Source organism: Gigantopelta aegis, chromosome 9 (assembly GCF_016097555.1).
Source record: "Gigantopelta aegis isolate Gae_Host chromosome 9, Gae_host_genome, whole genome shotgun sequence".
NCBI lineage: Eukaryota > Metazoa > Mollusca > Gastropoda > Neomphalida > Peltospiridae > Gigantopelta > Gigantopelta aegis.
The window spans coordinates 25,558,937-25,584,152 of NC_054707.1; the positions used below are offsets into that span (position 1 = coordinate 25,558,937).

Genomic DNA, 25,216 nt, shown 5'->3' on the forward strand with positions numbered 1-25,216 from the left:
GTCAATATCGATATTTAGTCGTGATCATATCAAAACGTACGATCTCGACATTACAATACTCAAGGGTTTCATTCTAAGAAATGTGAATGTTTATGAAAGAAGGCAGTGTTTGATGACAACACGCTGCACGTGCTAATTTGCATGCCGTGTTGCTATACGGGTTGCACTCTACCAATTCTGGCACTTCCTTGTAAACGCTGCTTTTATTGGTTTCGTTAAAAAAACAAATATGTTAACATAATCGGCAATGGGAATCGATTTGGTCTAATGGAACCTACAACAGAACATCGTGTTGCATATAAAGCTTCCGCCTTTCATTTCCGCCATAACACAGCATCATTTATCCTCAAACCACTGTTATTATAAACTTGCCAAAATACTTACAACTCTGGCCATCTGAGTTGATGCTGTTCGGGCGCGGTGTTAAAGATATTAAATAATTACAGAGGTTGAGGCAGTGGCGTAGGAGGGAGGTGCACGGGGGCCGTGCCCCCATCCCCCAACCCCTCCCCCCCCCCCTCATCAAACCTTTTTTTTTAAATATTAAATTTGATAAAATCATACAAATATATACACATACGTACATAGTGTGGGTTGCACCACCAAAACCCCCCTACCCCCTACCCCCCACCCCCAATAAAATCCTGGCTACGCCATTGGGTTGAGATAATTTTATTTGCGTGCCTCTATCCACACACGGTTAAGGCAGTTATAAATAATTACAGAGACGCCGAATTATAGTGGGCTGTTTACATAAAAAAATAAATTTATTTAAAAAAACCCCATACATTTGCATGCGGGATTGCTTTTGATGGTGTTTAAACTTTGTTCTCCTAATATTAGTACAAGGCAGGGCAGGACAGGATAGGGCAGGGCAATATTTTATCACCTTAAAAAGGAAGTTGTATTACACCATACATCAACAATAGACACACTGCAATATAGACAATTGCATTAAATTATTTCTGTTTTTTCTAAAAAAAACAAAAAAAACAAAAAATTATTTCTGGTCTGGCTTGACAGGGATTTCAACCAAAACTGGATGGAATAGGTTAAACTATTTGAACAAAAACAATGACAAGATGGTGGAGACAACGTTAAAGGGTTTTGAATTATGCATAAAATAGTCTGTGTTGGCATTCACTGTATTAGTGTTGGCATTCACTGTATTAGTGTTGGCAGTCCAGCTTATTAACTTATTTTCTTACACACCCGTTGATGAGAACATCATTCGTTATTTGTGATAACACATAATTGTTTACACATGTATGTGTGTTAACAATTTCAAGACATACGACTGGCTGCTCCTGGGTGATGACCTGGGCCCGTGCTTATAAAACTTTTAGAGTCAAGACTCAATCTCTAATGACGTCACACACATACAATGTGTATGGCGTTGCCATGACGTTACTGTCTTAGACTCTATTAGAGTCTCGAGTCTAGACTCAATCTCTAATGACGTCACACACATACAATGTGTATGGCGTTGCCATGACGTTACTGTCTTAGACTCTATTAGAGTCTCGAATCTAGACTCTAAAAGCTTTATAAGCACCAGACCAGGTTACCAATGCCATACAGCAAATAAAAAAGCAGCACTGTCGAAATCGATCACACTGTGACGTATAAGTAACCTGACAATAATCTGTCTGTGACGCGTAAGTTAGGTACACGTAAAAGGGCTGTAAATAATTTTAGTCGCTTTCGCTCGTTAGATACATTTTAAAGCAACTCGCTGTGGGATAGTATCTAACGGCCATTCATGTAGTATTCTCTATGTCAATTACAGTCCCAAGATACTTATACTCTGTTATTTCATCACCATCGCAAATCACAAAATATGTATCCGAGCACCCATGATTGGGAAGTGAGCAAAGCTTATATTAGCGTTGAGAGAAAATTACTTTAAAAAGAATTAAATGTTTCGCCTACTATAAACGTATTCGGTGTCACTGATAACTGCATCCGTAAGATGTTCGTCTCTAAAACAAATTACAGACATTGACCTTACCTTGTTTCAATGGTAGCCCACTGGGCTATTTATTAGCTTATAAAATCTCGTACCCATCAATAAAAATTGGCAGCACCATAATTATATATATATATATATATTTTTTAATCCTTTATTTTTATTTAAACATGTTGTTTTAGGTGGGGGTTTTCAAGGTGTTTTATTCTCTTGTTGATTAGGGTGCAACTGGATGTGTCCAAAACAAATCTAGTAGCCCGGCGGGTTGTTTTTGTAATTTGGGGTTATCTTTACACATTCAAATCCAAGATGGCCGTTATTCATCATATTGATAATTTTAAAAAAACCCAGTTGAACTCTTGAAATATTTGGGCTCAATCATAAATCAAGTGTCTATTTGCACAAAATTAGAAGGTACAATATTTAGGTGAGTTTATGTTTGCAATATCAAGTCATCTTGATCTTCAAATTCAGGATGGCCGTTGTTCATCGTATTTAAAATAACAACATGCTGGAGTCCTTGAACTAACTGATTAGAATAATAAATGAAGTATTTATTTACATCAAACAGGGGATTCCTAATCATTCCAACTGATTAATTCACCAATATCAGCACTGGAAATTATAGCATGTATTGAAGATATTAAGCTGAAAAAGGCACAGGGTGTACACAATGTCAGTAATGAGCTTATCAAATGTCTCTTTCCATTAATACTAGATCGTGTTGTCAAACTTTTCAATGATATATTGTCAATAGGCTATTTTCCTCCACAGTGGGCCCATTCAATAATTCGTCGCGTGAGAGCCAGAAGGACGTGAGTACATCAAAATTCATTTTTAAAAAGCCGAGATAATGAAGAAAAACTGTTTTTCTTGATCAGTAGTTAAGATGTCGAATTTCTTTTAATGACAATGAAACTGAACATATTTACGATTTCTTTGTACATTTGCGGTATTTATAGCATATTAGGTGTTTTAGTTATTTGCTTAAATAGTTGTAGTTACCACAATTATTGACTCATGATTGGATTAAATGCGTCACTTACGACCGACAGTATATCAAGTAAATTTGAATATTTATTCTGAAAGAACAATCACTTGTAAAACATTTCAGTTTTGCAAATCACATATTTATTTTTAAAAAGGAGAAAGCTTGTAAATAGAAAATATTTAGAAGCAAACATTCAAAAAGGAATACAAGTAGAAGTACGTATTAATAAAATCACCGCTTAAACAAAATATTACGTGAAAAAAAGTTATTTTACTTTTGTTAATAATAATACGATAAATAAAATCAAACTACTCTGTCTCGTGAAATCTTTGTTTTCTTTGACCCACCCCTGATTTTGTCTAAGTCTGGTGCAGGGTTATTGCCAGAAGGTAAAAAGGTATGGTGCCATACCCAAATATTTTTGCAGAATTTAACTTTTTGACAAAATTAATTACTCTTATCATTACTGTATGCATTTCTTAATCCTAACCATAAACGTAAACCATTTTCTTTCTAAGGGAGGACCCACCATACCCCTGTTGACTGTGGTTGCATTCAATTCCATAGAGCCATACCCAAGAATTTCTATCTGGCAGAAACACTGTGATGGTAGTGCTCCATGTTGGTTGTTTGATGGTGGTGCATCAGAATCAGACAACTTGTCCATACAAAACGTCTTTTTCTAGGCACGTGTTCGTTCCTGGTGAGTCATCAGAAAAGGTGATGTCATTTTGTGTGCAGTGTTCTTTCCGTGTTCTTTGAGCCATGGGAGTCCTTTTGCAGATAGTTCCTGGTTCTGCTACCTCAGGGTGTACTTCACTAGTTTCAAGAATACCTGGTTTATCAGTTAGTGCAACAGACAAACCAGAATAGTTAAGCAAACTGAAGCTGGTATCCTTAATGAAGAAACTATGTTTAGCAGCCTATTGGCTTGGGCTACACCGGGTTCAAGTGAAGCTCATTCAAAGGATATAGGGTTTACATTTCCAATGAGGGTGTGTACTGAATATAAAATCCAGAAGTAGTGAACACTATACCATGTCCACCTGTTGAGTATGCAGGATCCTCTCCATGTGATATTGAGTGAACAGTAACCCCTACAGCTTCTGCTCTGCGTTGGGTGTACTCTCCGGGTTCTGTTGTATGTTCAGTGCACATTCCTGGTTTTGTTGTGTATTTGTTGATCTCTCCGGGTTCTGTTGTGTGTCCAGTGATCTCTCCAGGTTATATTGCGTGTTCGGTGATCTCTCCAGGTTCCGTTGTGTGTCCGGTGATCTCTCCAAGTTCTATTGTGTGTCCAGTGATCTCTCCAGGTTCTGTTGTGTGTCCAGTGATCTCTCCAGGTTCTGTTGTGTGTTCAGTGATCTCTCCAGGTTCTGTTGTGTGTCCAGTAATCTTTCCAGGTTATGTTGTGAGTTGGGTGTACTCTCCGGGTTCTGTTGTGAGTTCAGTGCACACTCCTGGTTTTGTTGTATATTTGGTGATCTCTCCGGGTTCTGTTATGTGTCCAGTGGTCTCTCCAGGTTATATTGTGTGTTCAGTGATCTATCCAGATACCGTTCTGTGTCAGGTGATCTCTCCAAGTTCTATTGTGTGTTCAGTGATCCCTCCAGGTTCTGTTGTGTGTCCAGTGGTCTCTCCAGGTTCTACTGTGTTCAGAGATCTCTCCAGGTTATGTATGATGTGTGTTCAGTGATATATCCAGACTATGTTATGTGCAGTGTTTTATCGAGTGTTAAGTTATCAATCCTCCGGTTTCTGTTGCATGTGCTAAATTATTTTCTGGGTCTGTTGTGAGTGATATGTCATGTTCAAGTTCTCTTGTGTGTGCTACGTCATGATCATGGTATGTTATATGTGTGTTCTGTCATGTTCTTCAGGTTTTGTTGTGTGTACTATGCCACGTTCAGGTTCTTTTGTGTGTGCCACGTCATATGCAGGTTTTCTTGTGAGTGCTATGTCATGTTCAGGTTCTGTCGCAAGTGATTGGATAAGGGCCGTGGTATGCGCTGTCCTGTCTGTGGGGAAGTGCATATAAAAGATACCATTCTGCATTAGGAAAAATGTAGTAGGTTTCCTCTGATGACAACGAGTCATAATTACCAAATGTTTGACATCTAATAGCCGATGATTAATTAATCAATGTGCTCTAGTGATGTCATTAAACAAAACAAACAAATAAACTGTCGCCAGTGCTATGTCACGTTCATTTTCTATGGTGATTATTTTCTCATGTTTAGCTTTTTGCTGTTATGTTCAGGTCTTGTTGTCAATGATGTGCCAAGTTCTGTTGTGTATGCTATATATCATGTTCATGTCCTGTTGTGTGAGCTATGTCATGTTCAGGTCCTGTTGTGTGATATGTCATGTTCATGTTCTGTTGTGCGTGCTGTGTTGTGTCATGTTCGCGTTCAACATTCTGTTGCAAATATTCGTTAATTGTAAAGTTAATAAAAATTCATAGATCTTGCTGTCGTTTATGTTGAGGCCACATTCACTTTATTCGCCTTTAAACTTTACGTCTGATTACACTATCTTCTGTTACTGGACTTTGTCCTGGATAACTTACAATTGCGTTTGTATGTGCAATATTGTTAATCCATAATGCCTACATTAGGGCAATCCTATAGATCTTCAAAGGCAGCTGACAGACGGAACTTGATCACCGTAACATACAATTAAATACATCCAAAATCAGTGTATTTATGCTTGCACTTTGGTGGTATATGCCACATACAACATTATTATGAATTCAAATTTTTCTACGGATACAAATTACGTTGGAAACTTTGCTTCGATTAAAAAACTTCAAAATAGATATTTGTTTTTCAAGACAATTCACCAAAACATGTTTATTATTATAATTATGGTGCACATAAAATAGCAAACCATACCAACATTAATGTTACTGCAATTCCTATTTATATACACAGACACGATTCTTGTCTGTTGCCAAATGGTTCGTTGCATGCAGTATAAAAAAAATTCCCATATTAGACCGGGCTCTCACAACGACAAAAGTTATATTATTTTTAGGATTCAAGCACATAAAAATATTGACATAATGTACGCTCTATTGTACTTCGCATTTGTAATTTCTATCACAAACCGATAACAATGAATGCATATGGATCGTATCTGGCACATACGACCTATGTCAGACATAGTTATATAACGAACTGTATTTAAAATGGGTGTATCTACCACATACGACCAGTCGTGTTCACATAATGGACAGCAAGGAAATCGGAGGAAAGTCGTACGTGTCAGTTACGTCTATTTTCGTGCAAATTGGTATCTGTGATTCACTTACGACCATTTAAATCCTTCAGTATAAGCGATGCTATTAGGGACACAGCTACGATTTTTTGTGACAATATGTAATCGAGGATGGCGATTCCAAATATGCAAAAAGACGTTTTAGGTCGTATTTGCCACTTACGACCTTTTAGCTCTCACGCGACGAATTGTCCCTTTGCACAAAAAAGGTGACAAAACAGACCCAAGTAACTATCGTGGAATCGCTCTAAGTAGTTGTATTCGTAAATTGTTTTGCAAAATAATAGGTAAACGAATTGTAGACTACCTACAACAAACCAACCAAATTGATATCTGTCAAGCTGGGTTCAGGCAAGGATTTAGAACAACAGATCACATATTTACACTAAAAACCCTGATTGATAAATAAAATGTAAAAAGAAAAAGGTCTATGCATGCTTTGTAGATCTCAAACGAGCATTCGATTATGTGGATAGAAGCTAATTATTTAATAAAATTGCTCTTATGGGGGTTACAGGTAATGTTTTAAAAATAATCGAATCTTTATATGTTAATGTTACATATAGTGTTCAGACTGATAAAGGCATATCACAACCATTCCAATCAAACATTGGTGTTCGCCAGGGCTGTATTTTATTTACAACACTATTTACTATGTTCATTAATGACTTCTAAGAATATTTATGTAACAATGGAGATAAAGTTTTTAGACACAATGCGCTTAAGCCATCTACTTTTTGCAGATGATCTTCTACTTGTATCAGAAACCCCACATGGTCTACAACAGCTCCTTGATCAACTAGATATATATTGTAATGACAACAATCTTACTATTAATTTAAATAAAACAAAAATTGTTATTTCTGGTGGCCAAAGTACAACAAATAAGCTTACTTGGCATCTCTCGGGCAATAAAGTCCCAGTTGTAACAAAGTATACATATTTAGGGGTTGACTTTACTCAAAATGGAAATTTTAAAGAATGTTCCCGATCACTTTGGAGCAAAGGACTAGGTTGTTTTTTTACAAGATGCAGAAAGAATTCTCAAATGTTAACCTACCAGTAGACATTTCATGCCAGTTATTTAATTCTCTTGTTGAGCCTGTCCTTTTATATGCCAGTGAGGTTTGGGGTGCCCAGTTCATATCATTAAAATATTTGGGAACTTTCCTGCCATAGAGAGTGCTTTTAAAATTCTGTAAATCAACACTACAGGTTAATAGTCGTACCCATAATTGGGCCTCTAGAGCTGAGCTAGGTTTGTACCCACTCCTGTTGTCTGTGGTAAAAAGAATGTTACATTTTTATTCCTATATGCAAACTACGGACAACATTATTTTACAACATGCGTTCTCTGAATGCACAAGCCTTCAAAAGAAAAATATTGGTTGGCTTCACAAATTATATTATTACATTGGTGAGTTGAAACAAAAACAAAGCACTGTCAATTATCCCATTCATGTTATAAATATAATTAAAACTAAATATCACAATATTTTAAAAGAAAACATAGCTCCAGCCAAAAGAGATGGATCCAGTAATAAGATGCGAACGTACAAATTATATAAACACAATATTCAACTAAAGCCATATTTATTACATTGTATACATCCAGAACACCGTAAAGCTTTTACTAAATTACGTCTCAGTGACAACAAATTAAAAATAGAGACTGGGCGCCATACAAAACCCTTCACTCCAGTGGAAGAACGTTTATGTGACCACTGCAATGTAATTGAAGATGAATACCATCATATCACAATATGTAACAAATATAATAGTCAACGTGTCAAATTATATGCATATCTAACTTTCCATAATTACCTATTTAAAAGTATGAGTATGCAAGAAAAATTTATATATATTATGCAAAACCAAAATCCAGCCTGTGCTGGTGCGGTATGCAAATTTGTTCACGATTATACATGTATTGCCCATAATTAGTCCTTATTTAGTCATTTTGTTTGTTTCTTGTTTATGCATATATTTTGCATCCAGTTCCGTATGTGGAATGTTTATATGCAATAAAGTTTTTATCTATTATCTTTTTTATGTGTGGTAATTTTTGCAATTTGAGGTCGTTTTGACCTTGGGATATAATATGGAGGGTGTAGCAGCTGTACTGAAATATTAAATAGCGCAATACATTTCAGATAATTGTAAATTAAATTAACAAAGGTTCCTAATGTACAATTTGTCATAATTGAGACCTACTCTGTTTCACAAAACTTAACTTCATTCGTCATAGCTATAATCAGAATCCGACAAATCAAATTATGTGTTACCATCCATCTGTGTACTGGCTAATCTACAGTTAGGGTTCGTGAGAGTACTAGGCAAATGTTACAGACAACACAGCATTTTCCATTGATCAAGTTCCAGTCAAGATGAACAAAAAGGGTTTTGTGACAAAAGAACGGTACAGCTGATGAAGGTGATATAACTGGCAGTGTTATCCGAAAGATAACGCTGTCTGATGGGATATATTAATAGTTTTTTGGGTTGTTTTTTTTGTTCATACGACATTTTAGCCTGGGCTTCTGTAAGATTTGAGCTCTTCGTTTCACCATACAACAAATGTTTTAACGGCGATTTAGTGGAGATAGGAAGTGATGATACAAAGTAGCGCAGGAGAGTTAGACCTTCCATACTCACACTGCACTTCTCAAATGTATTCCATTTGCCATCAACCTGAAAGACCGGTGGTACTACTATCGCATTCAGTCATATTATTTTCAATCAATAGGATGGTCGCCTTTCAGCAGCTTTTGATAGCATCACTCATCAAACTTGCCCTGGACAATGGACTACTTATTTTATTTTTACGGGTTCCTGCTGTACCAATTTTCTCACAGAAGATACGTCCCATCACTGCAACATTTCGTCAAGCTGACGTAGATACATCCTTATCACTATATACTTACAATTCCGCACCAGTAGTCATCGACACTAAGGACATTTTAATGTCAAAGCATGATCAGACAGTCCATGCATCATGCCATACCTTTATGTACAATATCTAGATGTTTTTTCCTCTTTTTTCTTCTTTCTTTGTCATGACTGAATCTGATACTGTATCTAAAGGAAAGGTCCCTAACATATGGTTATCACTATCGCACTATAGCATACATATTAACTGGATCTGGTAGTAATGGGCATGGCAAAGGGGCTATATATGAGAAATGTACTATGGAAAAAAGAAACTCGAATCTCCAAGGAAACCATGAATGTCCTCAACACTTTTGTCATGAACTTTGTGCATGGTGACATGACTAGCTCAAACCTTGTAGAGACCTGGGATACAAATGATTTTAACAGAATAAAAAATAAACAATGAAGTTCCTACCACATTGCGATTCTTTCGAACAATACTGCATAAGCAACAGTTACCTCGTCTTCTTCTAGCTCTGCCATTCCCTTTTTACTCACCCCTCTTCTACTGGTCCTGGCTGGACCGTGGCCAGTGGTAAATAGTTTTAAATGTCGCATCGCCCAGTATACAGGTGGTAATAGATGTTGACAGTTCAGTATTAGTGTTTGATGTGTCCAGTTGTGTGAGATAGACTAGGTTTCAGCTGCAACCTATCGTATCTTACATTTGTTTACTGAATTATTTTAAAATATATTGCGCTTTCCATAGTTTCATGCCCTCCATATTAGATTTAAAAGTGAAAATGGCATCAAATTGTAAAAATGACCCATAAACCGATTGTGAAAATGTTTAGTGAAAATAGACATCTCAATTAGTTCAAGGGCTCCAGCATGTTCTCATTTTAAAGATCATGAACAACGGCCATCTTGGATTCTAAGATCAAGATAACTTTATATGGCAAAAATAACCTCACCAATAGATTGTGCATCCTCTTTTCAATATAAAAACAATCTTCATTTATGATTTAATCCAAATATGGCAAGAGTTCTGGCGTTTTCTAATCATCCAAGTGGTGGACATTGGCCATCTTTGATTTCAGTGTAAAGATGACACCAAATTGCAAACAATGTGTGGCCGCCGGTGATCAATAATGGATTTGGCCCCCTGGTGGAGTTAGTCGGAAGTTTCGCGAGGTACATGGGGGCTAATTGTTTTCTAAATGGTCCAAAAACTTGAAATCCACCCTCAACCTTTGGTCACCTAAAAATGGTCACGGGGAAGCCAAATATGACCCCCACTAGTAGGCATACATACATACATATATATATATATATATATATATATATATATATATATATATATATATATAATGTGCACATTGCGGGGAATGGTATGTAGCAACGGGTTGCAATCGATAAAAGTCAATAATAAATGGGTAATACATGCATAGCTATAATATGCAATATAATAACATATGTCATGTATCAATGTTGTCTATTCTATGATTGGTAGCAGTGGTCAAATACTTACACAATATAATTAACTGTTTTAAAGTGTTGCTTGACAGTAGTTGCGTTAATTTAAATGTTGATGGTTTGTTGTGATAATACGGTTTAATATATTTATATCTTATGGTACTGTAGAAAGGACACTCTAGAACAGAGTGATATTCGTCTTCTACTACATTCATATTGCACAGACTACACATTATATTAGTCCTGTCAATATTGTGGTATCTGCCCGTTTCTATAAAGCGATAATCTATATTTACTCAAGATATGTTTGTATTTCAGGGCAATATATTGAATGTTCCCTTTTCTGTAATCACCTACCCTATATCCGCCCCTGTTTTAAACAGTTGTACTGTCACAAATGTAATTTTTGTAACAATATTATTTTAAGTGCACACTTTGCAACTCATTACGATATTGACATCGCAGTCGAAAGTACTGCCGCAAATATCAACATAATATCCTCAATTATCTGCAGAGCACTGCTGCTGTATGATTCGTTTGGGGTCATTTGGGGAGGCCATGATTAAAGGGTAAAATAATTAACTCTAAATATATGCTATTATGGTCGTATGTATAAACAAAGAAGGGCAACTATTACTATAAACATGATCGTCGGTTTGTAATAAAGGGCACCGGTTTCTATGTCAAACGTAAAATTGTAGTATTAAGTGTAGTAAGATTATCGCTAAACGTAAAACTATAGTATTAGGTGTAGTACGATTATCGCTAAACGCAAAACTGTAGTATTATGTGTAGTAAGATTATCGCTAAACGTAAAACTGTAGTATTAGGTGTAGTAAGATTATCGCTAAACGCAAAACTGTAGTATTAGGTGTAGTAAGATTATCGCTAAACGCAAAACAGTAGTATTGGGTGTAGTAAGATTATCGCTAAACGCAAAACAGTAGTATTAGGTGTAGTAAGATTATCGCTAATCGCAAAACAGTAGTAAGATTATCGCTAAACGCAAAACAGTAGTAGTAGGTGTAGTAAGGTTATCGCTAAACGCAAAACAGTAGTATTAGGTGTAGTAAGATTATCGCTAAACGCAAAACTGTAGTATTAGGTGTAGTAAGATTATCGCTAAACGTAAAACTGTAATATTAGGTGTAGTAAGATTATCGCTAAACGTAAAACTGTAATATTAAGTGTAGTAAGATTATCGCTAAACGTAAAACTGTAGTAGAAGAAGAAGAAGAAGAGTTATGTTTAACGACACCACTAGAGCTCACTGATTTATTAATCATCGGCTATTGGATGTCAAACATTTGGTAATTCTGACACATGGACTTAGAGAGAAAACCCGCCACACTTTTCCATTAGTAAAAGGGATCTTTTATACGCACTATTCCACAGACAGGATAGCACATACCACGGCCTTTGATATACCATTCGTGGTGCACTGGCTGGAACGACAAATAACCCAATGAGCCCACCGACGGGAATCGATCCCAATCCGACCACACATCAAGTAAGTGCTGTACCACTGGGCTACGTTCCGCCCCCTGTAGTAGAAATGTAGCCGTGTGCCAAGTGGCTGGTTGGCGGATGTTAGTTGTGTAATATATAATCACACTGCTTGTTCATATGTATTCTACCGTTCCAACCGGAGGGGTCTATAGGTTTCATCTACGTCCTTCTGTACGTCTGTCTGTCTGTATGCCTATCTGCCCGTCGGTCTGTCCCGTGTATAGTTTTCCGTATATTTTTTGTGTATAGCTGTATCATGTACTGTTACAGATCAAGTTTAATATATGGTGATTTACCCATTGTTCACAGAGCTATTTCTCGTTCCAGTCAGTGCTCCACACTGGTGTAACAAAAGCAGTGGTATGTAATATCCTATCTGTGGGATGGTGCATATAAAAAAATCCCTTGCTGCTAATCCAAAAGAGTAGACCATGAAGTGGCGACAGCGGTTTCCTCTCTAAATATCTGTGTGGTCCTTAACCATATGTCTGACGCCATATAACCGTAAATAAAATGCGTTGAGCGCGTCGTTAAATAAAACATTTCTTTCTTCTTTTTTTTTCAAATAAAATATTTTGAGCGCGTCGTTAAATAAAACATTTCCTTCCTTCCTTCCATTGTTCACAGAGTTCTGGTCTTTGAAGTTAGGGTCCGGTATGGGACATGTATTGCTTTAGCATTAGTCTGAGAATGCTTGTTTAGTATGGCAATATTCGAAGAGCATAGGGGCAAGCCTTTGTTCATGCTGGTCTCATTCCCTCTTTTTGTTACACACCACTCTGCTCATTTCATTCTCGGGGCAGGAAAGGAGGTAGCCCAGTGGTAAAGCGCTCGCTTGATGTGCGGTCGACCTAGGATCAATCCCCGTCGATTGGCCCATTAGGCTATTTCTCGTTCCAGCCAGTGCACCACGACTGGGATATCAAAGGCCATGGTATGTGCTATCCTGTCTGTGAGATGGTGCGTATAAAAGATCCCTTGCTACTAATGGAAAAATGTAGCGAGTTTCCTCTGTACAAACTATCCACACACACTGTTTTTCTCGTTCCCACCAGTAAACCGCAACTGGTCAAAGGCAGTGGTATGCGCTATCCTGTCTGTGGGAAAGTGCATATAAAAGATCCCTTGCTGCATTAGGAAAAATGTAGCGGGTTTCCTCTGACGACTATGAGTCAGAATGACCAAATGTTTGAGATCCAATAACCAATGATTAATTAATCAATGTGCTACAGTGGTGTTAAACAAAACAAACTTTAACTAATACGTAACCACTGTTGAAAATTCGCGCGAGCAGACGACATAAAAATTTCCTTTGCAATATTGTAGTACGTGTAGGATAAACATATGTATATTGTGCATAACAAGTTTCATATAAACTGATGCTACAACTGAAGCTGGTAGGTACAAACATAGCGAGAGAAAACAAAGAGTATGTACATTATGTAATATTAATGCGATTGAGGATGAGTTTCATTTTATTCTTCAGTGTCCACGACACGAAACTTTAAGAAATATATTTATTAAGAAATACTACTCCAAGAACCCCAGTGCTTTTATACTAATACAGCTATTGACAACTACAAACAATAAGGAGATAAATAACCTTGACAAATACTTACTACAGCGAACAAAATGAGGGATATGCTATTACTACAAACAACTTAATATATTTATATTTGTGTGACCCATATTGCTGATTGTTTATGTATAGATATAGATAGATTGTTTTTATCGGTATACGTGTATGTATTTATGCAAGTCATTCTCCACCATTGTTCCGCACTATTGTACATAATATTGTATTTCATTGTTATAATGCTGATAAGTTGCAAAACGTAACGCGATAAAGAACTTAACTGACTTACTGTAACTCGTCAAACAGGAAGCACTCGATGTTCCATATTATGTGGATTAGGCACTTATCGTGTTCACGTTGAAACTGCCGCTAGATGGGGCAAATGAACGGAGGGGGTATCTCAAAAAAGATAAACATATACTTGTAGCTGAACTTTTTTATGTATGTCTGTTATTTATTGCTATGTTTCTTGTTTCTTTTCTTCTTCTTTTTTCGTTGTTTATTTCACATATTAAAAGAAAATTATTGCAAGAAAGATAAGTTTACATGCACAATTAGTTAATTTTGAAACTATTAATTATTACTATATTATTATGTTAAAATTGAGTAATTTTTTAGCAGGATGTTTAGACCCCAAGTTGATAATGATAAATCGGCCCGTCATGTATCAACCCTATAGACGTCCTAGGCAATTCTTCCCTACAAAACATCCTATCGATAGTCGTACATTGTAACGTGCTCTAGTGGTGTCGTTAACCAAAACAAACTTTATCTTTTAAATTAGGTACATAGTCCACAGTGGGGTTTTTTCTTTTATTATTATATGCTCATGTACGTGTATAATGTCAACACATTCTGGTCACTCTTCGGTATATAAATACGAATATCTTACATTTCGCCCCAAGCCACTTCCTCTGAAGATATAGACTGGGACCTAAGACCTTGATCTCAAACGAACGAGATACAAATATGTGAGTACAGGAACAGTTTGGGAGTAACATGAGACAGAGACATGGATTTCTGCCGGGCCCACCTGCTGCGTGTGAACCCTGGAGACCCTTAAATGAAACCTAAAATTGGTCTTGCTCAAACATTGGAGGTACCAGACAGAACCACTTCCAAACTGTGTACACTGCCAACCATACAATGAGGTCATATGCCACAGACACGCCAACCGCTGCTAAACCTCCGCCGTACACACCTCCCCCCAAAAACAACTTGAGATAGCTCAAACATTGGAGGTACTAGTCATAAATACTTCCAAACTGTGTACAGTGCCAACCTTACAATGAGGTTATATGACAGACACGCCAACCGCTGCTAAAGCCCCCCTCCTACGCCCCCCCCCCCCCCCCACCCAAAAAAACAAACAAAAAACTTGGGATAGCTCAAACATTGGAGTCATATGCCACAGACAGCCAACCGCTGTTAAACCTCCCCCCCCCACACACACACACACCTCCCCCAGAAAACAACTTGAGATAGCTCAAACATTGGAGGTACCAGCCAGAAACACTTCCAAACTGTGTACAGTGCCAACCTTACAATGAGGTTATATGACACAGACACGACAACCGCTGCTAAACCCCTCCCCCCTCCTACGTCCCCCCCCCCAAAAAAAAACCCCAACAACTTGGGATAGCTCAAACATTGGAGGTACCACTCATAAACACTTCCAAATTGTGTACAGTGCCAACCTTACAATGAGGTTATATGCCACAGACACGCCAACCGCTGATAAAGCCCCCCCCCCCCCCCCCAATGTTGGGTTAGGTCAAATATTGGAGGTACCAGTCATAACCGCCTCCAAACTGTGCACAGTGTCATCCATACAATGAGGTTATATGCCACAGACACGCCAACCGCTGCCAAAGCACCGCCCCCCCCACACACACACACGCCCCCCCCCCCCCCCCTAAAAAAATAAAAACACAAACAAACAAACAAAACCCAACAACTTGGGATAGCTCAAACATTGGAGGTACCAGCCAAAAACACTTCCAAACTGTGTACAGTGCCAACCGTACAATGAGGTTATATGCCACAGACACGCCAGCCGCTGCTAGAGCCCCCCCCCCCCCCCGCGACGACATCCCCCCCCCCTCCCAAAAAACTACAAACAAACAAACAACCTTGAGATAGCTCACCCCACTGTGTGTAAAATGACCCACGTCAGATAAATTGCGTTAGCACCACCAGACACCTGAAATATTTACCCCACTGACATCTGCAAGAACTGACCAGAGCCTCATGACACTTGCCATTCTAACCTTCGCATGATACAGCTGATATCTAAAGGCAGGATCCAGTTATTTTCTTTAATTAAAACAACAGGACGCATTGATAACAGTAAGTATACTAACCGGGTTAATAAGCAAAATTATCAAATAGGTTTATATCATAATATTATTCATGAGAAGGTGTAGAGTCGCTACACATAAGACTATCTCCTCCTCCTCCTCCTCTCTCTCTCTCTCTCTCTCTCTCTCTCTCTCTCTCTCTCTCTCTCTCTCTCTCTCTCTCTCTCTCTCTCTCTCTCTCTCTCTCTTTCTCTCTCTGTGTGTGTGTGTGTTCCTTTCCATGTCAGTTCCTCCCTATCTATCACTGTTTCTCTCTTTCTCACATACAAACATACACATACACATACTAGTTCTGACTGTGCTGCTGTCGGTAAACTAATATTTCCATTTAATAATTTTGGATTAGTTTAGTAGTAACCCGGTAAACATTCACTTCGTGATTTAGCGAAGAGCACATACCGAGCAATGTTTGGAAACGGATGTATGGGTCGACAATAACATGCAGGGATGGGCATGTTATTTAGCTACCCATTGTAATTTGAATAGCCTCCTATTTACTAATTGGGACATTCGTGTATTTCATTTCCCTAGCGAGTGACGTCACTTATAGTGGTGCGGGATGACAAAATACGCGTGGCTTTCCTTCAGCATCTCGTAAATGTTTCTAATTAGTTCTAGAGTCAAAGTTTGTTTTGTTTAACGACACCACTAGAGCACACCGATTTATTAATCGTCGGTTATTGGATGTCAAACGTTTGGTAATTATTTACATATATTCTTAGAAAGGAAACCCGCTTTAGTTTTTCATTAGTAGCATATGACATTTTGTATACACCATTCTACATAAAGCATAGCACATATCACGGCTTTTTGTTATTAAATCGAAGGCAACAGTTGCCATGCACCCTCCCAAAACACATTTTGTAATTCGACCTCTGTACGGCCATTTATATACCAGTTGTGATACACTGGCTGGAACGTGAAATAGCCCAATGGATCCACCGACAGGGATCGATCCCAGACCGACCGCGCACCAGGCGAACGCTTTACCACTGAGCTACGTCCCGCCCTTATTTAGTTCTAAATTCACTGGCGATGTTGACTCGACACATGTACACACACATACACGCATACACACATAAGATCAAATTCAGACTTCCGGGGATTGTTGTCACTCAGCAGACTGCACTATGTGAGTGGTGTGCTTCTGGTAGTAAAAAATGAATAGGGTAAATGCCATAAAGTTTGTTTTGTTTAACGACACCACTGGAGCACATTAATTCATTTATTAATCATCGGCTATTGGATGTCAAACATTTGTTAATTCTGATACGCAGTCATTAAATGATCCGAGGAAACCTGCTACATTTTCCTAATGCAGCAAGGGATCTTTTATATGTACTTTCCCACACACAGGAAAGCATATACCACGGCCTTTGACCAGTTGTGGTGCACTGGTTAAAACGAGAAAAAAAAACCAATCAGTTGAATGGATACACCGAGGTCGTTCGATCCTGTGACGCACGTAGCATCAAGCGAGTACTCAACCGACTGTGCTAAATTCTGCCCTGGTAATAATGTAAAGAATAATAGGCAAACACGACTAGGTTTGTTGGGTACACTCCAAGTGGCTCAAGAAGAACAAGTATTTCAATAGAAATAAAGCTGTGACAAGACAAGACAAGAATTGTATTCTCCAAAAACTGCCCTGAATGTTTTCTGCTTTGGTACTGGGCTTAATATCTTATTAATATATATTTAACATTTGTTTAAACCGTAGGGCTGACCCTCTCCATAACAGTTTGTATATGTTTGTATAATTTAATTAGTAGAAATTTTTTACATGTGGAAAACGAATGAATGAATGAATTAATTAATTAATTAATTTTGTGCCGCTCTGCCGTGTTTGTTGGCGCACCGCCTCTGATTATCGCCGCCCTGCCCTAATTCATTGTTTAAAAAAAAATACGAAATCTTGCTTTCGTCTCAAAGCATGTACAGTGTTGTTACGAGTCTGAATTCCCAACTAAAAAACGTTTAAACAATACACTGTTTTGCCACAGTCGTGAAAGTCGACAGCAGTAACGTGGTATGTTTCTTCTTGTCTATTGTTAGTCGATATGACTGCAGACGAGCGGACAGGCAGTCTTACAAAGCTTGAATGCGAATTAATCCTCACACCGTCACGCACATAACCACACACCACCTAGCAAACAACTGGTTGAAAGTAGACCATCATGATAAACTTCGACAGAACGTCAAATGCGAAATTTATTTTGATAAGTAAATTTTTGAAAGTAATTTTTGCCTTTGCAAATACCCAGACCAAGATACATATAGTTTTAACTGATGTCAGTAGTCCTTATCAATGACATATTGATTGCATCTTTATAATATGGCACAGAGTAAACTAGCAACACTGGTTATTTGGTATATGTAGGCATAACTGTGTTTTGTTAAAAGCATGTCTGCAAAAGCTATTTAATGAAATCTATCTAGACCTTGACATGTAATAATAGCCGTTTTTAAATGCAGTGAGCAACTTGTTACAAATAATCCTTATGTCATTTTTTTTAATTTGTCCCATCAAAATCCTAGCTAGAACATTGTAAATTTACACATTAATTTGGCAAACATTGATGACTGTCTTAATAAATACTTGTCTAGTTTAAATTCCTGCTTAAACATGAAATGAATTCCTTTCAACCAATTATTTTTATTACTGTTCCATTTTTGCAAGAACTGATCAGGCGGAAACAAGTTGACAAGCAAGTGGGGGTTGGGGGTGGGGAGAGGGGCTGACTGAAATCGAGGGCGCAAAAACGGTTTTTAGGGAGTTCGGGGTTATATTTCCCCCATAACATTTTGAAAACTAGATGTCCTGAAATGCAATTTCTTGCATTCTACAAGTACAATTCACCTCTGACTTAATATTTACTACCAACAGTATTTTTATTCACAATAGAGACACCCCCCTCCACCCCACCCCACACCCCACCCCCTGTTCCGCCGTGCCTAATATCATGTAATAGTATGTTTTACCCACAAGCCCTTCCCATGTGCACATGAGTATATATTACACAATGCATTAATTTAAAACACTCTTTGTAAAAGATAACAAGTGAATTTCTGTAGCATTTGTGTTATTATGAGCGGCTAATTTTAACAACATGTCACAGCTAAAACTTTCCCAAATGTAACCATTCTCACTTTAACATCAATAATTGATATCTTCCTAACTCACTATGGATCATAAATCATGGTGTTCATTTGTTAACATTTATACACAGTATGTAACATCCAATTACTAAATCCCCAAATGTCACATACATATAGCAAATGAGAGAGAGAGAGAGAGAGAGAGAGAGAGAGAGAGAGAGAGAGAGAGAGAGAGAGAGAGAGAGAGAGAGAGAGAGAGGAGAGAGAGAGAGAGAGAGAGAGAGAGAGAGAGAGAGAGAGAGAGAGAGAGAGAGAGAGAGAGAGAGAGAGAGAGAGAGAGATTTATAATACCCATTTACTTACCCGAAACAATGGAGACGTAGACCACACATGTTAACCACATTGCTGTTTGCGTAATTTTGTCTATGTACACTGATGAACGTCATACACTCGCCAACAACTCCATAAATTTGTAATTCGCGTGCCTCGCACCCAACAGTAATTACAAGTGTGACTCAAACGAGTGCAGACTCCATCGCTGGAAAAGATGTCTTGGCCCCACTGAGAACGGAAAGCCTATCGCAGATTACAGCTGGCAAATCCTTTCCGCCGGGTCGCCAGAACACGCCATAGCGGTTTGCTGCCTTCCTACTACCACTGTGACCTCCCACACCCAGCTATTGTAATGCTAGGAACACAAACACAACACAACAGTACGCTGTCTGTGTGTTCTCTCTCTCTCTCTCTCTCTCTCTCTCTCTCTCTCTCTCTCTCTCTCTCTCTCTCTCTCTCTCTCTCTCTCTCTCTCTCTCTCTCTCTCTCTCTCTCGCTCCAGGGCCGTATAATGAGTAATGACTAGTGAGGCATCGATTATAAGGGTTTCGGGGATAGGTGTGTATATAGGGGTTCAAGGGCTCCCTGCCTCCATATATATATATATATATATATATATATACATGTATCTTACGTACCTACCTATTTAATACTACTATATATAGTAATAAAGACAATTCTGACCGTGCAATAATGAATGAGTGAGTGAGTGAGTGAGTGAGTGAGTGAGTGAGTGAGTGAGTGAGTGAGTGAGTGAATAAATGAATGAATGAATTACTTTTTGTCATTTTCATCAATTAATGACACAAATATTGTACTTCTGTTTTTGAGACAACGTTGCGAGAAGTCTTTGGAAACAATAACAAAAGAATAAATAATCGATATAATTACACATTTCAACACCCAATAAATCAAGTGGCCCGAATGAAATAAGTCATACACCGTATTGCCGATTCTACTTAATAAATCTTTAGTTCCATCCGTATTTCCTAACAGCTGGAATTTGCCCATGTAAAACCTTTCATTATTTAGCTCTATTGGAAAAACATTCGAATGAATAGTGTTCAAAAAACTTAATTATTTCATATTCAACAGTTTACTTTACAAGTTTCAGTGTGCCTACCGACCAGGTCATGGTTCTTAAAATGGTGTCAATAAGACATTATATGTATATATATATATATATATATATATATATATATATATATATATATATATATATATATATATATTCTTTATTCCTCTTAAAGAGAGTTACAATAACATTAACAGTACAAGAAAATAGCACCAAAAGACAAGTTATTGAAAATCAAGGTAAACGCCAGAAACAATTACAGGATTATGAGAAACAAGTTATAGAACACACGCACACACTCACAGACACACACGTACTCACAGACACACACGTACTCACAGACACACACTGAGGTGTACATATAGTAATATCTGCAGTATGCAAATATTTAATCAGTTAGTAATGCTTTAAAATATATTTTACTTAACAAGTAGATGAAGTGAATAGCAACCTCACTATACAATTTTGCGGTATCTTCGTCAACATTAATTGGAGAATTACATGACAATAGCTGTACGATAAATTTATCGTCAGAGAGATTATGCACTTCAGTGCTTAGCTCTATTGGACCAATAATAAAGAGAGAACACCAAAACTTGTTCTCTAATTTCTGATAAATTCTGACAGTAATTTATAATATGTACAAGAAGATCAGAGTATTGCACTTTGCAAAGAGTGCACAATCCTTGGGATGACTGTGGTCTCCACAAAGCGAAAACACTAATGACATGATGGGCCTGCTCTTTTAGTAAAGGAGTGGTGTCAATAAGATATCTGTTTGGGATCAGCACATCCTTTACATAAAGTAGGCTTGCCAAACCTTCCTCGTCAAAAATTCTGATTATTTACCTATTGGAGTATTACCACCATAAGGGCATCAGGATAAACGTAGTTAGAAATATGTTATTTCGTTTGCATGTAAAGCTACTTTTTAACTGAAACGCCGTCGCTTGAGAAAATGGTGAAAGCCATGCACCGAGAACTAAACTTTTGTCGCGAACGAAATATCGGTTACATGAAAACAAGAAGTCATCACGGATACAGGACCGTACCTTTTGTTAGTGTCTTATTTCGAGGGATGGTATAGGAAGCACTGTGACTCACACGGGTATTTTTCTCTTTGTAAATAAGAGATCCCTTTTAGGAAATGATTAAGTGAGGCAAATAGTACGCGCTATACATAGTAATCAAACAAATGCATAAAATAAGCAATGCATCTTACATCAATAACTCACCCCTGTCCCTAGAAATACAACGTGTACATGTAAACAAAAATATTAGACGAAAAATATATTTAAAATACATAGAACGACTTTAGTTACCCACCAACTAAACGTTTTCCATAAATTTAGTCCGGTAACAGAAGGCCTACCCTCAATTTCTTATCCATTTACATGCTGTACTTAACAATGAAGAGTAACTTAGGGAACATATAAAATAAAATAAATTGTTTAACGACATCACTAGAGCAAATTAATCATTGGCTATTGGATGTCAAACATTTGGTAATTTCAATGTTAATCTAAGAGAGGAACCCCGCTTTTCCACTGGGCTACGTCTCCCCCCCCCCCCCCCCCTCACCCACCAGGGGACATATAATGCACACGGGGACCTTCTCAGCTACCGGACTAGATAGCAGAGGGGAAATAGATCTGGAATTAATCATAAGCCTACCTGCGGATTCGGGGTGTCTCCCTCCCTACTTTTACTTCTTTGTTTTTCTTCTTTTCTTTCTTTTTTGCTTTTTTTCATTTTCTAATTCATGTTAAGAATTACACCACTAAAGCACATTGACTTATTAATCATCGGTTATTGGATGTCAAACATTTGGTAATTTTGACATATAGTCTTAGAGAAGAAACTCGCTAAATTTGTCCATTAGAAGCCAGGAATCTTTTATATGCGCCATCCTACATACAGGATATCACATACCATGGCCTTTGATATACCAATCGTGGTGCACTGGCTGGAACGAGAAATATCCCCCAAGGGGAAATAGATCTGAAATTACTTCTTTCTTTCTTTTTTTTCTTTTGAGTGAAGGTCGGTATCTATCTGTGGTGTTTGTGTTTTTGTGCGGTTCTTTACATTGTGTTTTTGTTTAATTTATTAGTTTTTGTTGATCATCAATTAATGTTTTGCATCTACCATAGTTTGACACCCAGTGGCCGATGTATTTTTCGTGCTGGGGTGTCGTTAAACATTCATTCATTCATTTGTTCTTCTTTTTTTCACATTTTCCAAGTCATGTTAAAAATTAGTTTGTTTTGATTAACGACACCACTTGAGCACATTGATTTTATAATCATCGGCTATTGAATATCAAACACTTGGTAATTCTGACATATAGTCTAAGTAGCATGGGATCTTTTATATGCGATTTCCCACAGACAGGACTGCACATTATCAAAATCGGAGAGTTTCTATGATTGACTATTAAATTAAATTTTCAAGAAAAACAATGTTGATTTAGCCTGAATTTAATATGATATGAGGTTTTCCAAATTATATGTAGGTTTTTTTTTAATGTGTTCAGACTAGACAGGTGCCTAGAATTTATTTTTGCTAGTCTGCCTAACTGACAGTTCCCAGCTGGGGCTCAAAGGTGAAAGTCATGCATCGAGAACTAAACTTTTGTTGCGAACGAAGAATCAATTACATGAAAACAAGAAGTCATAACCGATACGGGACTGTTCTCAGCTGGAATCAAGAGGGATAACTGCATCTCTAGAAAATACGAAAAAAGTGTCCTTTTTGTCTCCCCTCCCATTAATGCCATTTGTCTAGCCTATTTACGGAACGGAACAACGGGCACTGCATATTATACTAGATATACCTACTCCAAAGCCAACGTGATTTGCCGGGACCTTAATCTAGAGTACTATTCTGGAAGTTAGTATTTATTTGTCACTGGATCTACAATTTTACACAAAATGTATTTGCACAAACAATAATTAAATACCCGCAAAACTAACCTATTTTGAAGTATACGTGAAAACAAACCAAAATCCAAGTAATTTCATATTTTGTTTTCCACCATCAAAAACATGTAACATTCCACCTTGTTCCAGACTTTAAAAGTTAAAACTTAAGTTTGTTTGTTTTTGTTTAACCACACCACTAGACCACATTGATTTATTACTCATGGGCTATTGGATGTCAAACGAAATGTTAATCATTTCAACTTATTTTCGTGCTTATATCCAGTTAAGGTTCAAGCACCCTATTTGTCCAGGACATTGGGTTAGTTATTAGTTGGTTAGTGGTTAGTGAGAGAGAAGAGGGTGTAGTGGCCTTACACCTACCCATTGAGCCTTTAAAAACTACCCATTGAGCCTTTAAGAACTCGCTCTGGGTTGGAGTCGGTACCGGGTTGTGAACCCAGCCTGTAGTCCGATAGCTTAACCACTGCGCCACCGAGGCCGGTTGTTAACCTCAAAACAAAACAAACAAATATAGTAAGGTATGTTTATTTCAATATGGGTGTCTGGCGAATATTTAATAATCATTTGTGGTAGACAAATCATAACTTTATATGTCAACTGACTTTCTAAAATTACATTTTATACAAAAAAAACACACCAAAAAACATCCACTTTATTTATTTAAAAATTAAAATCTTCCTCAAATGTTTTTCTAATTATGATGGGTATCAGACGTGCTATTGATGAATAATCAGTTTATGTTAGATCAATAGACAATGGTATGTACTTGAAATAGCATTACATTAGATTTATTCTCGCATTTTAAAATAGTATTTAATCTCAAATGATTTGTCAAGTGATGCTAAAGTGTTGTCATTACAAATATATCTTTCAGATTGTGGAGTGGCACCCACACTGGGAGGAGGAACTCTGTGGATGATTACTATATAGGTAATACATGTTAGTGTGGATGATTACTATATAGGTAATACATGTTAGTGTGGATGATTACTATATAGGTAATACATGTTAGTGTGGATGATTACTATATAGGTAATACATGTTAGTGTGGATGATTACTATATAGGTAATACATGTTAGTGTGGATGATTACTATATAGGTAATACATGTTAGTGTTGAATAGTGTAGACGACCCTTTTAAGCTATCATGAAAAATCCTGCATCCGCTCCTTCAGTTATGACTATTAAAAATTGCTAAATTTATAGACTGAAACATTGACATGTACATGTATGTTTGAGTTCATCTAAAGCCGGAAACATCTTAAAATATATCAGTAACAAGTTAAAATCAGATACAATTGCTGGCCCGTAACCGGTGAGGTGGGGGGCAGTTCCGCTACAAAGGGGAAAGCAATGCGGAATATCCATATATAAGGTCAGGTATCTTGTAAAGAAGGACGTATTTTATTTAACGACGCACTCAACACATTTTATTTACGGTTATATGGCGTCAGATATATGGTTACGGACTACACAGATACTAAGAGAATGAATGAATGAATCTTTAACGACACCCCAGCACGAAAAATACATCGGCTATTGGGTGTCAAACTGTGGTAATGAAAAAATCCACTGTCACCGCTTCATAGGTTACTCTTTTCGATTAGCAGCAAGGGATCTTTTATATGCACCATTCCACACACAGGATAGTACATACCACGGCCATTGTTACACCAGTTGTGGAGCACTGGCTGGAACGAGAAATAGCCCAATGGGTCCACTGACGGGGATT

The 25,216-nt window shown here is 37.5% G+C and overlaps 1 protein-coding gene across 1 annotated transcript in view; it reads right to left on the bottom strand.

Annotated features, from left to right (window-relative positions):
- Positions 1 to 19,844, bottom strand: part of LOC121381192 (integrin beta-PS-like) — a 69,261-nt gene extending 49,417 nt beyond the window's left edge. Inside the window, exon 1 of the mRNA XM_041510381.1 lies at positions 19,494 to 19,844. Coding sequence (XP_041366315.1) covers positions 19,494 to 19,533 — 40 coding nt within the window. The 5' untranslated portion in view covers positions 19,534 to 19,844. The remainder of the gene's footprint in view (positions 1 to 19,493) is intronic.
- Positions 19,845 to 25,216: the final 5,372 nt, after the last annotated feature.